This window comes from Pholcus phalangioides, unplaced genomic scaffold (assembly GCF_987345545.1).
Source record: "Pholcus phalangioides strain wild (caught in Gottingen) unplaced genomic scaffold, Ppha-v1.0 ptg000010l_1, whole genome shotgun sequence".
In the NCBI taxonomy this organism is placed as follows: Eukaryota; Metazoa; Arthropoda; class Arachnida; order Araneae; family Pholcidae; genus Pholcus; species Pholcus phalangioides.
In genome coordinates, this window is record NW_028301603.1 from 9,046,846 (window position 1) to 9,060,420 (window position 13,575).

Genomic DNA, 13,575 nt, shown 5'->3' on the forward strand with positions numbered 1-13,575 from the left:
TCATGATCTCGTGTAAGTCACGTGAGCGCATACCATATTCCCCTGCATTAGCCGGCATACCAGAAAATATGTGTTGGGAATATCCATATTTCTTGGTGTACAGATAAATTTGAATCACAGATTCTGGAATATTCTTAAATACCTTTATTACATAAAAATGCATTGAATTGGCTGAATGCGTATCGTGATTGTTATTGAACCTTTGCTTTTCCCGACGTGCCGGGAACAGACCAAACCCCATAACATTCGAACATGTGGTGTCCCTTGAGTTTGGCGGCATATCGGCTAACGCGAGAGAATACGGTAATTAGTTTGGACTTTCACTACTTTCATGATACGTTGGCGTAGAAAATATGTTCTAATAAACACCTGTTGAATAAATTTCCATTCTGTATCTTTTGTTGCAGGTGGTTTCTCTTGGATAGATCAAAGCCCAGTTGATTATGTGAACTGGTTAGAACCTGATAATAACGACAACAGATGTGTTATTATGACTGGTCGCAAATTAGAGTGGAAGGTGGTTCCATGTGAAGCTAAACATCATTTCGCTTGTGGAAAACTAAAAGGTGATTCCTTTCTGTTCTTCATAGAGTACATTCGTGGAGTTCACCAAAAGTTCACTGAAAGAAGAATTCACCATCGAGAGATCTAGTGATTGATTGAGCTTGTCAAGTGACAGAGTGTGGTGATTTAGAATTTGAGAGAATGATTGCGCAGATGACCGAGTCAGTCAGTAGTCTGAGTGGGCAAATAAGTGAACAGTGAGTGAATGACTTGTCTACTGACTGTTTCAGCTGCTCATTCATTTGCTCCCTGATTCACCAACTTACGGCCGTATTCACCAACACAGTTTCAACTGCGATCGCAGGTTAAACGATCAGCGATCGACACGGATTGGTTAAAATCCTTAATTTAACCAATCCGTTTCGATCTTCAATCCTTCCACCTGCGATTGCAGTTGAAACTGTGTTGGTGAATACGGCCGTTAATCACTCACTCGGTCATTTGTTCACTGAATAAATCACTCGCTCGATGTTTCAGTGGTATAAACTTTCTTTCTTTCAACTCGAGCACAACTCAGCAGGTCTATCGCCATGGGCAATTTTCTACCGAGTGAGTTGTGGTGGAAGTGTGAGTGTATGAACCTAACAGTTTGAGTGCATATACAGAGTTGTAACTCTCGACCGCCCAATAATTACACACGTGATTCCTTGTGAAAAACGAATACAGAAAAGTGTTTTTCGTTTTTGGATCGGGCGAATATTAAGTGAATTGTAATGTTTTGAAATTTTATGATGTAGCATTTTTCTTGTGGTCAATTACGCACCGAACACCGAACGAAAGTAAATTTCTTCGCCAGCAACGGGTTGCGACATCTTGAAAATTAACTGAAATATTCAATCCAGTTAGAAGTCAAGTTCGGGCTTCTTTCATGATTGCGCTCTTTTTCACGTGATATTACAGTGTAGCTTACGTGCAATTACGTATTAGATTTGTCCACAATGTTGGCAAATTTTAACCCAGATTTGTAGTGTTATCCAAATGAGATTCATTTGAAAATGTTCACGTTCACCAAATCGACACTTTTTTTTGCCAAAATGTGGCAATTTGTTCTCTTTCACCGATAAGTGAAATCTTTTGAAGGAAGGTGCATGCACTTTTTGCATAGTGTTTATGTGCGATAGTTTTTTCTACCTTGTCTTTCGAATTAAATCACACGCTGGTCACAATAAAACAGCAATATGTTTTGAGCAATTTTAAACTTTCATCGAAACTGTTACGCGTGAAAATCGTTAATGAAGGATGTAAAAATGGCAGCTTGACAAAGGTGACTGGTGGCAACAGTGGAATAATAACAATGATTCAACCAACAAACTTCTAATCAAACGACCTATTTTATGAATTGACATAAATTCAATATAATTAGTGGTTTCAGATTTTTTTTAATCGATAATTCATCAAGTAATATTTTCATATCGATTTATACGTGTTGCAACACGAAGATTTCTGATTTCCTTGTGTCTGTAATTGATATTTATGTATAATATCGCACTGCAATGTTAATGAATACACTTTACCTTTTCATAAGAAATATTTTGACACGACTTCAAAATTTATTCCAGCCTAGATCATTTGGTCGTCTTGCAGATGAATTTTCATTCTAGGGCGTATTTATAAAAGGGTCTGTTGTCCCGGGTGCGATTATAGTGCATCCTGGTTTCAGAATCAGGTAGTGGGCGCAGGGTCTCAACTAGATGCTTGTTTGTCACCCGGGGCAAGCGTACATTTTGACGCGCCCTTGTAATGTTGAAGGCAATGGCGTCGGAGCCGGGGGTGCTGTGGGTGCTCGAGCACCCACGGAAGTTTGTAAAACAGGTCCGAGCACCCACAGAATTTATTCAGAAATCGAAATTTCGTGCATGGAACTCAAGACGAGCACCCACAGGTTCGAAACACTTCCGACGACCCTGGTTGAAGGACAGGTTTTTGAATGAAATTTGCACCCCCTTGGGATTAGCGCCCGTGGCCACTACTAAACCAAACATGCACCTCGTCCATATTCCTCTGCGGAACCTCTAACGAATTGGTACATGTTGGAATGTGCATGTACGTGTAGTAAAAACCTGGCGTGAAGTTTGTTTCTGTGTAATGCTTGTTATGTGCAGTGCTGCCATCTGCCAACAGTTTTCTTAACTATGATTGAAGTGTAATGATTGAATGATTTATCGTTGTAGGCCTGTTGCTCTCTGTGACGAGACTTTTTAATGGGGGGATCGGCTCGAATTTGCGCACCACAGGAAACCAACTTCAGCCGACCACCACTATGGTGACGGTGGGGTTCGAACCCGGATCCTCGCGATGCGAGTCTGTTACTATGACCACTCGACCACCACAGCAACGGGCCACGAGACCCGCCTGCTCCCCCCTGGTTGCGGCCGAGTGGGCGTGGTGTACGCGTGCCGGGATGGTGTTCATAGTGCGAGCGTCGGTTTTTCGCTGCTGTACTTTATATATTTTTTAACAGTCACACAAACCGGCGTGAGGGGGAAAAAAATTCTGACGTAAATTTAAAAAAAAAAGCAGTTTCGATTTGGCTTTTATACAGTGTGTGGGCATTGTTTTCCCCCCCCCCCCCTTTCATCTTCAATACAATTTTTCGTTGTTCATTTGGTTTCATTCCCAGCCACACGCAGTGCATCAAAAATTAGTTTATCCTGCAAATCATTTCATCAAATCTATCGAGTTTGAATTTCTCTCCCAAATGAAATATTTGTTCCAATTTTTTTTTTAAATTTGCCAAAATAGGCAATTTGACGAACGAGGTGGCGGAGGAAAACAAATTGCCCATGTGTCAAGTCCAACTTTTCGCTCTCATCAATGTTGAATTTCAATCAATTCTTGAATTATTTTTCTCATAAATTCTCAATTCCTATATCAATTCTGGGATTTGTTCTCCCATCAATTCTGGAATATCATTGGAGATATTTTTCAGCATTCCTGTATATTCTGTGATAATGCATGAGAAATCTTTCAAAATGCTTAGTTTTTCTTCCCACCAAAAAATATACAAAATCATAAATATAAAGCAGCTCCGAAATAATTTTTGCACCGGGCCCCATGTCTGATAAGGGCGGCACTGTCATAATTTTGCACTTTTCTTTCCAACTGAGCACATCGCCGGTCTATCGCCATGGGCAATTAACTTGATGGCAACTGATTTGTGTCGGAAGTGTGAGTACCCAACAGTCCAAGTGCATATATAGGGATGTGTGTGAATTTTTTAGTGCTACCATTTATAATTAAAATTTTGAATGAAGCGCAATCATTGAATCATAACATGCATTACACTATTCGCTACATTGTCCAGTGTTTTGATGTCTTACGTGGCAGGTCTCTCATAGCTTGAGTGCCAATAGCCGGGCATTTTTAAATCTTATACTACTTTTTATTGAAAATGGCCAATATTTCCCGTGGGTGTTTACAGTTGGACTCGCTTATACTGAAGTTGGGGGGAAAACAGTGAAACTATTTGTTATACACCAACTTCATTATATCTGCATTGGCTTGAAAAATGATGCGTTTAAGCAAAATAAAACATTTTGCGTGCATGGTATGCATTTTTCAGCAATCTGAGCATTCTTTAAAATAATATATATTTCAGTAAAGATTGCACGCATCATTAAATAACAATCACCGATAATAAGCATGCATCTTTAAACAGTCTGAGGAGTTTTGGAGGAGTACTTAAAAAATGAACTTGCACCCTTCCCGGTATCTTTGTTCTCAGAAGGAATGCGAAAGAGAACAAGATTCTCCATGTGCTCAGCTTTTACTCGTCTCCAGCAATGTGACATTTGGCACAAATACATTTGTCATGGTCAATGGTGGTATTTGTTACACAAAGTAGTCTGGCATCACAATGACTCTGTTCGCTCGATCATTGCAAGGTATGTTACATATGTACAAAAACACTTTGGTAGCAATGCGTCCCTTGTTTTGACAGTTATCCAGTGGATGCAGCCCAAAGAAATACTAAGAGTGCAGAACGTATGTATGCAGATATAATCTTATTAGACGAAGCAACACTCGTCTCAGTGAAACAGGAGAAATTTCTTACTAATGAAGAGAAAAACGTCTCATCGCATATCAGCACCACAGCATTGACGTAAAGCAGGCTGTAGAAGATGTCGACATTGTGAAGACAGCACTTTCCAAGGCCTCAGACTATAAACAAGTCATCATCGTTAGCCAAGATGCTGACCTGTTGATGCCCTCACTGGATTGGCTCCTAATGTGTACCTATACAATAGTGGATGAAGCGAGTCTGTTGGTTTACTGTGTGTATTGTAGTTCCTCCTTCAAATACGATTCATCAAGCTGCCCACCAGATATTGTCCTCCTGCATGCCATCAGTGGATGTGACACTACATACGCCATTTTTGGCCAGGGCAAAATCACACACAAAAATGCTGCTCTATTTAAAAATCCTCAGCTAAAAGAATTAGTTTCATTGTTCTTACAACACTCCTCTTCTAAGGAGATAGCCAATACAAGATATATGTATGGGGGTGACATGAACAAAAAATTTGGATCACCTCCGTCACCTGTATTTCATCAAGGCTGCTACAAAGACCAGAAAATTAAGTCTTGCACAACTGCCACCAACACAAGGCACTGCCAAATACCATTCCTTCCAAACATAGTCCAGAAGTGGTTGGAGTTTGAAAGATAACCTATATAGAGTGGGGTTGGATGCACAAAGATCAAGGGCTCGCATTAATTCAGGCCAGTAAGGATCCTGCACTCCAATCCGCACTGAAATTTACATTGTATCGTTGCAAGAAACAGTGCCAAGGGGCTTTCACCTGTCAAAAAAGCAGGCCTAAAGTGCTCGAGTCTTTGCACTTCTTATTGTGGCCAGTCATGCCAAAACGCTCCTACTATTTTTGAAGACACTGACATAAATGAAGTTCTGGATGTTCTTGGGCCAATTGAGGGGGGCTTGCCACCAATCCTCCGCTCACTCCCATTACAGTGAACATAATGAGTGACGACAAAAATCATTCATCATCAGGACCTTCAAAACGAGCTAAATTATACAACTGCAATGAATCAAAATTTGTGTCAAGGGAGATTTGAGATTATAGTGAAAAATTAAGAGCAGATTATTACAACATTATGTAATAACATTTAATTGTATTTACTTTTAAATTTTGTGTTTACTGTGAAAATTTATTAAGATTCAATTAATGTGTAATAAATGACTAGTATTTATAATTAATATTTCTTAATATGTGCATTTTTCGTAATTTTGCAAAAATTATAGCACTTTCACTGCTCCGTAGTTCGGTAATGATAGCCCGTAGAAAAATAATCAAATACAAAAAATTTAGCAAATTTTGTCTTCTACAATATTGAAATTTACACTTTTGCTCTCTGATGTATAGGAATAGAGATATTGAGCAAAAACAAAAAAGTTCAAAAATTTAGACATTTTTTTCCAGTATAATTCAGCTTGCATGGCTTTTATTTCTGCATACTTGGTTTTTACTAGTGTCTTTGGCCCCTACAACACATTCAAAAATTACAAATACTCGACCTTTTGCAAGAAACCATTTGACTATTACACCAAACACCAACTCCGGACATATAACTATTATGTAATTTACTGCCATTAACGAGATGGGTTGAAGGCACTGTATTGGTGGTCACCTGAAGCTCATTAGGGAAAATGTCTTACCTATATCCTCCCTCATGTTTGAACCTGGAATCGTTACAGTAACTTTCACGGTAGTAGACAAGCATCTTACCACACACGCCACTTCGACGCTGTATAATTTGACTGAACTAAATGTTTTTTTCATTAATAGTCATGGTTTTTTTTTTTTCAGTTTTGATGAGAATGAATTCGGCCACAGATTCTGCTCTTGTCAAAAAAGGTATGTGTTTTCTGTCTCTTTAAAATATTCATAGTTTTGGTTGCTTAATTAAGCTAAGTTTCGAGAAACTAGGTGGAGGCTGCGTTGTCAACATAGCTGCGAGTTTGAATGTCTTTAAATTGACAAGGGGTAAGATTTCTATCTCACTATGAATTTTGTACATTTTACTATTTTTAAGCAGTAGAAGCATTTTTCCATGATTTTCAGTAACTTTAGAGCAGTTTTGTTATGATCTTTAGAATTCAGGGCATTATTTAACATAAGAATGGAAGAGGGATTTTTCCCCATGCTCTTCCTTAGCTTCTTTTCCCGCAATTGACAATTTCACTTGCCTTTGATATCATTTTTGGCAATGACTGATTTTTTTGGTGACAGCAACTATTGGCAGTTTTATTTGTGTACCTTTGGTATCATTTTTGACAATGATTGGCGGTTTCCTGTAATTTCCCGAAGAAAGAAATATGGTCAGCCTATTTATAAAAGCATATTTTTAGGGCATAAATGAATTTTTTGTGGAGCATATTCTGTCGGTTTTTAGGTCATAAAAATCCTAGCCTTACTTATCATAATGACCGGTTTGGTCTGGTGTCTAAAAGTCTTCATGTTAATATGGTGTTTCTGGGACTTTACTCATAGACACCAAAAACCCCTTTATTATGTTCTATATACTTCTTGAAGTATTTTCATTATGGCATAGCTGCCAACTTTGGAGAATGAGAATTAGGGAGATATGCGAGAATCCTAATTCCTTACAAAAACTATGAAAAGGATTTTTTTTTTAACAGGACTTTTCATCTATGAAAGTAAAATTTCAGGTATTTTACGCTACGGAAAAATATGTAATTGTGTTGTTGATACCCAATTTATAAATAAGTGCTTGTGTTGAAAAGGCTGATATCAATGACTACAGAATGCAGATCAAGTTCATTTACTGCTACTTTTTAGCTTGAAAATTTGAATGCAAGCTTACTTCTGCTTGAAAAGCCTTGCCAAAACATTACCAGGCTTTTTGCCTGTTAACCTCAAGTTACAATGATCTGTTTTCACCCATTGAGAATTGACTTTAAATGTTAGTGTCTCTCGTTAATTCTATGCATGGAATAGCAATGATTTAAGACAGAAAAATTATCAAGTTAACATTTCCTGTTACTTTCAGAACTTCAGGCAGGATTATCGGGAGGTGCCATAGCAGCTGTGATCATCATCCTACTAGTTTCGCTGACTGTAGTTGCTGGACTACTACTCTATGTCCGCTCTGGAAGACGGTTGCGCTTCGGGATGTTTTCTAAAAATCTAGAAGGTGTGACGAGTTTTGAAAATGCACTGTTTGATCCTGATGCCGGTGTTGCGTTGTCACAGAAAAAGAATGACAGTGATGTAGATGAATAAATATACTTTTTCCGAATTAAAAACAATTATTTATTAATGAGTAACCTCTTGTTTTGAAGAGTTGAATTAAAATAATTGTCATCCGGATACAAGCTTAAAACTTGTTGACTGTCAATCGAGAATGTAAATTTTCTTTTGATAATACTCTCAACTATAAAAACAATTCTGGCATCACGAGAATAGGAAACATTTATTTCAATTCCATTGGGAATCAAATAATTAACATCTGTACATAACAAGGATGCATATAATCAGAATTCGATACGTATATATATCACATTTTATGCATCCGAAAACATTTCTGAATGTCTACACACTGAAAAATGAGCAAGTCTAATGTTATCTTGAATGTCAGTCATATCTAAAAAATTGGGCTGACATAAACGGTTTTATCTTGTACTTCATATTCTTCTTCATCAGGAGACAAAGCTTGAACCACGTATGACGTCGAATCTTTTTCTGGAACAAAATATTAATTTATTGCATTGCACATTATACCAATGCTTTTATTGAACTGATATTTAATTCAACTGATATTTACCAATGTTTTTATTCAAACTTCAGTAATTTAACGAAGGAGCTTGAAGAGAAATGCCATGCATCTATTGATTTTAAAAAAAACTACCATAATGCCTCATTAAAAACAAGCGGCTCATATAGCTCTAACACTAGAACTACAGAGCGGTCATTCGGACTGCTTTTCAAACTTTGATCGCTATTTGCAACCCTATTTTTCAAGATTTCCCTCTGTAACTTTTCCTAATTTATCAAAAGGAATCCTTTGGAGCAAAAAACCAAACAATTTCAAGTCATCGCATTGATTTTTTATAACTTTTACGTAGAACTACTGTGTGGTCATTTTGATCGCAGTTAAAAATTTTGTTGCTCCTAACCATATTTTAACCCCTTCGCTTGCAAGCGAATTGGCAAGAAATTTGGATGCTCTTTGTTTGATGAATCGGCAATAAATATAGTAACGTCTTTTGTTTTTTTCCCTTTTTCTAATGTGTGGTTAGGTTAGGACGACGTTACTATATTTATTGCTGATTCATCAAATAAAGAGCATCCGAATACAACAGGGTAAGGAAAAAATTAAATTGTAAAGTTGCAAAACAAAGCTTCGAGATGATCAGGAGAGAGGAAAGAAAACAGTGAACTTTTTGTGAATTCATTCCACTGGCATTTGGACACAATGTTACGTCTTTTGATTGTAAAGTGGTTAAATATACCATGAATCCATTTCTTAGAGAATAAAATTATTTTCTCTTCTAAAAAAACTAGGGTATAGAATTAATTGTTCATGTTCCGTAACATTTCAAGAGTAAGCAAACATACAGTGTGTTTCAAAAGAAGGGATAATTACTAAAAAGGTAATAGAATGCACTGAAATAATCTATTTTTTCTCTTATAAATGCTTGGTGGAAAGTGAAGATGAGTCACATTTTATTTTCAACAATGAATTTTGTGGCTGCAGACCCAGATGGAAGTGGGAGTAAAGGTTCTACAGTGACTTTTCAGATCCTGTATTTGATCGGACAGAACCATTATTCCCCATATTATTTTTCAGCTCATTATACGACGAGCAACAAAATGGTTGCCTGTTGCCCCCACTTAAAAGCAAAAGTGGCAAAATTGAAACACCATTGAGAACAAAAAATCTTGCTTTCTTTCTTTCTGTTACAAAATTGAATATTAGCTTCAAATGTTAAATTTTCTTGACAACAGTAGTGGGGCGGGCAGTAGTTGGCAGAACCCTAAGGACTCGGGCCACTTGAGTCCCCACAAATTTCTGATTAGATATATAATGAAACTTATATGCAACTCCAATCGAATCACATGAGAATTCAGACCGTGATCTGCAATCTAAGCTACTGGCTGCGAGTACCTGGACGATAAGAGATTTTTTTCACCAATTGGTATTTTGATTATTTTCTGTCATTTGGTTATCTCGTTCACTTTCTTCATTTTGACATCATACACGTGTGTTATATATGTTCAAGTATTTCTATCATATCCCATCAAAAATATGTCTTATTATGCTCATTCACATATAGCTGTGGCCTTATTTTTTTAAAAATGATCAAAATACCAATTTGGGGAAAATTCCTTATCATCCAGGTACCCTCAGCCAGTAACTTAGATTACAGCTCGCAGCATCTCCAATATCAGCCATCTTCAACCCGTTGCTCTCTAGCACCATGGTGTTCACTGAGGCCTCAAGAGTGCTCAATGCTCATGCCCCATTTCGTGCTCAAGAGCACTTGATCAACACTTCAGGTAAACATTGCACTCAATAGCTACGATTATACGGATTTCAGGCACATGTATACCACAGTCGCCGTAAGGGTGCATTTCATTTGGCGATAAGCATAAGCAGTGCTCGCGACTCGAGAAAAGTTGAAGACACCTATATCTTTTTAAAAATTTCTCCAACATTCAACTGGATTTTTCGTATAAGTTCATTACATATCTGACAATCCCGTAATGAAAAAGTAATATACCGTATATACTTATGCATAAGCCGAGTTTTTTTGTGGAAAAATTCGTTCCTCAAGTGGGGGGGGGGGGGGGGGGGTTCGGCTTATACTCAGGTCAGTTTTTTTTATGAGAAAATATCGACCCCCGCATTATTGGTATGGGATATGTTCAAACCCCCACAGAACCGATAATGTCAAAGCCAAGGCAAAGAAATCGAAAACATTGGCTTTGATACCCGGTGGGCTAACATTGTTTGCACAGCCTTTAGATATGAGCATCAACAAGCCTCTCAAAGACTATTTGAGGAATTTGTGGATCAAATGGATGAGTTCTGATGATCAAGAAACTACAAAAAGTGGTGCCTTGAAGAAACCTGACATTGGCCTAGTGTGGCAATGGGTACATGAGGCGTGGAATTTCGTTTCCGCTGATCCTTCAAAAAGTGTTGCATCAGCAATGCGCGATGGACGGAACTGAAGATATCCTCTTTGAAAATGACAATGGCAGTGACAGCCCAGATGAGGATAAAAACGAAGATGCCGCACCCTGTGAGGATCTGATGAATTACGATAAGCTTGGAGACTCAGAAGAAACGGATTAAAAAGTTTGAATATTTGAATATTTTCAATATAAGAATTTTTTTTTCTCTAAAATGCACGGATTTTCGGGGTCGGCCTATACACAGGTTTTCAATTTATTACTGTTTTGGTGGTCCTGAAGTGGGGGAGTCGGCTTATATACGAGTCAGCTTATACATGAGTATATACGGTACATACTTCCTGGGCATGGACAATTAATTAAAAGTTATTTACTAAAAATATTCATATCTCAGTCAACAATATATTATTTAATTCTAAATTTCTTTACATGGTATTCTTGTGTAGTGATAAGTTTTCTGTGAATTTTATGTAATTGGTTGAAAACTCCTCTCGTTATAAGCAAAAAAACATGCATTGAAAGTTGGAATTTTTATAGAAAACTTTTATATCTTAGTGAATATATATGTGCTATTCTCATGAAAATGCACACAAGTATTGCACGAAGTTGGTGCAATATTTTGCGAAAGTTACAGATTATTTGCAATTTTTTATCATACCAGATTGATTGAAAACCTTTCTTTTCATATTTAATTTTTTGTTGTTCCTTCCACCCCCTCCCTACAAATGCACCTGTGACTGAATTTTCACTGAAAATTGTGAGTACAAACAGAGTTTATGTGGCCTAAATTTCAGAACAATTTGCCTAGTATTTTTCTAGAAATTTGAGAAAATGTCTGAACTCCAAAAAGGACACAGACTTTTGGAAATATAATATATCAGGGCTTGACAAATCGAAAAAATTATTAAGCGCCATGCAAAATTTCTTAGGATCCAAGCAGTTTTTGCTCAGACATAGTTTTAAATGACATTGCTTTTTTCAACTCTAATGGAAGTCCAGAATTTTTTCCATTTTAAAGGTGTAATGAAATCAAAAAATTGTGTCCTTCTTATAGACTCCAATTCAGCAATCATTCATAGAAAATGTTAGGCACCAATGCACATTTTCTAGTCGCCATGGTAACCTGGCATCTGGGGTTTGTCGAGCTTTACTATACTGAATATTATTTTGCAAAAAATTCAGTGGCTTTTGTAAAATTAGTAGGCTTTCTGGATATTATATGTCAAGGTGAACAGGAAAAAAAGTGTTTCTCTCAACTGAGAAATGAACCCCCGAAACTCTTGCATGTGCATAATTATTAATTTATAACATTTACAGTAACATAAAAATCTTGGCAGCTTATTGACTAGAAATTACATTACTTATCATTCTTATACTAAACCGCACACTTACCAACAGTGTTCATGGTGAAATGTGCCAAAAATCCTGGTTCTGTGTTTGAGGAATTGGTGGCAAGTTTCACCAACAATTGACTACCTTGAGAATGATACGGAGCTGGAAAGTCCTGAAATTAAAGGAGAAAAATAACAGTATACATAAGTGATTTATCGAAATCTTGCTTTCTTTAATTGCTTAACATTTTATCCCGAATATACTTGATTAATACATTCATACCACTCTCTGTTATCCTTTGGTGTAGGTTGAGTATATTTTGGTGTAAAGAGGGGTCCTCCGAGGGTACTTAGAGCATGAGCTGATATAGTTTTTGTCAGCTGCACAGATTTACAAGAGTAGCATTGATAAGATATCATTCCACAAGATTGGGAATGTGATTAAATCACTCTAACATGGTTCCTATTTTTTAAAATGGGGTAGTAGGAAGCACATGATGTCTGTCCATCTTTTGCTTTCTTAGAAATATACAGGTGAGCATGGATATAACAAAGTTGAACGGGAACGTGAAAAACATTCGTAATATCTGACATTCGTTGTAACCGATACAAGATTGATACTTGAGTTAAATGAGAGAAACACATTTGAAGCAGCATTTCTGCACTTATGGTCCAGGTCCACAGACTAGAGGTGATAATCAGATGGATATTGGGAAATTTAATTACAATTAAAATGAAAATTATTCATCTGTCACAAATGCCAATGATATTCACATAGGTTTGAATAAAATATTGCACCCATATAACCGGAAGTCAGTAATTCTCAAAGTGTGTATCACAGCTCTTAGAACATCAATCGATTATCATGATTCAGAGTACTTCAGAGGCAAGCTGTCGATAATGGTGTGTGTAATTTGGTGCTTTGAAGTGATTCTATATTAGACTACAGTAGGCTCTTGCTAATTCAGGACATATCAGACCAGGGGTGTGTCAGATTACTGAAATCATAGAAGTACTGGAACTTGATAGAAAAAGCTCATTCACACAATATAAACTGTATGCAGACACATGCAGTGACACTTTTTTCTTCTTCTATGCTCAAGGAAAACCCACCTAAAAATCGGGAGTCATAGTCAGAAATCTTGTTCGGGAGGGGGGGACCAAAGTGATAGAATAATAGATTAAGCCGTCGTTTTCCCTTTTTTCGGTCATTTTCTCAAATTTGGGGGGGGGGGAGAGATCAGACCTCCAAGTTTCCACCCCCCCCCCCCTCGCTATGCCCTTGCTAAAAATACTGAACTAGCGCATGGCCAGATTATCAAGAGTCTATTGTATTCTGAGGAGCCGCGCAGGTGACCAAAACGAACTACTGATGTAAATGGCCCATTGAACTGTTAAGGACAGGGCTGCCATCACCAAATGCAGGATCCAGTGCTATAATAATAGCAGGGCTCCTTAGCTCAGATTTTCTCCTTCTGTGGGGGGGGGGGGTATCGACA

General features: G+C 37.4%; 2 protein-coding genes across 2 annotated transcripts in view; one reads left to right on the forward strand and one right to left on the reverse strand.

The window, feature by feature from the left end:
* LOC149080854 (macrophage mannose receptor 1-like) overlaps positions 1 to 7,890 on the forward strand; it is an 80,271-nt gene extending 72,381 nt beyond the window's left edge. The window contains exons 22-24 of the mRNA XM_089237524.1: positions 408 to 566; positions 6,393 to 6,440; positions 7,597 to 7,890. Coding sequence (XP_089093650.1) covers positions 408 to 566; positions 6,393 to 6,440; positions 7,597 to 7,829 — 440 coding nt within the window. The 3' untranslated portion in view covers positions 7,830 to 7,890. The remainder of the gene's footprint in view (positions 1 to 407; positions 567 to 6,392; positions 6,441 to 7,596) is intronic.
* Positions 7,891 to 8,000: 110 nt separating this feature from the next.
* LOC149080855 (cubilin-like) overlaps positions 8,001 to 13,575 on the reverse strand; it is a 159,574-nt gene continuing 153,999 nt past the window's right edge. Inside the window, exons 68-69 of the mRNA XM_089237523.1 lie at positions 12,138 to 12,249; positions 8,001 to 8,288 (exon numbers count right to left, since the gene is read on the reverse strand). Coding sequence (XP_089093649.1) covers positions 8,191 to 8,288; positions 12,138 to 12,249 — 210 coding nt within the window. The 3' untranslated portion in view covers positions 8,001 to 8,190. The remainder of the gene's footprint in view (positions 8,289 to 12,137; positions 12,250 to 13,575) is intronic.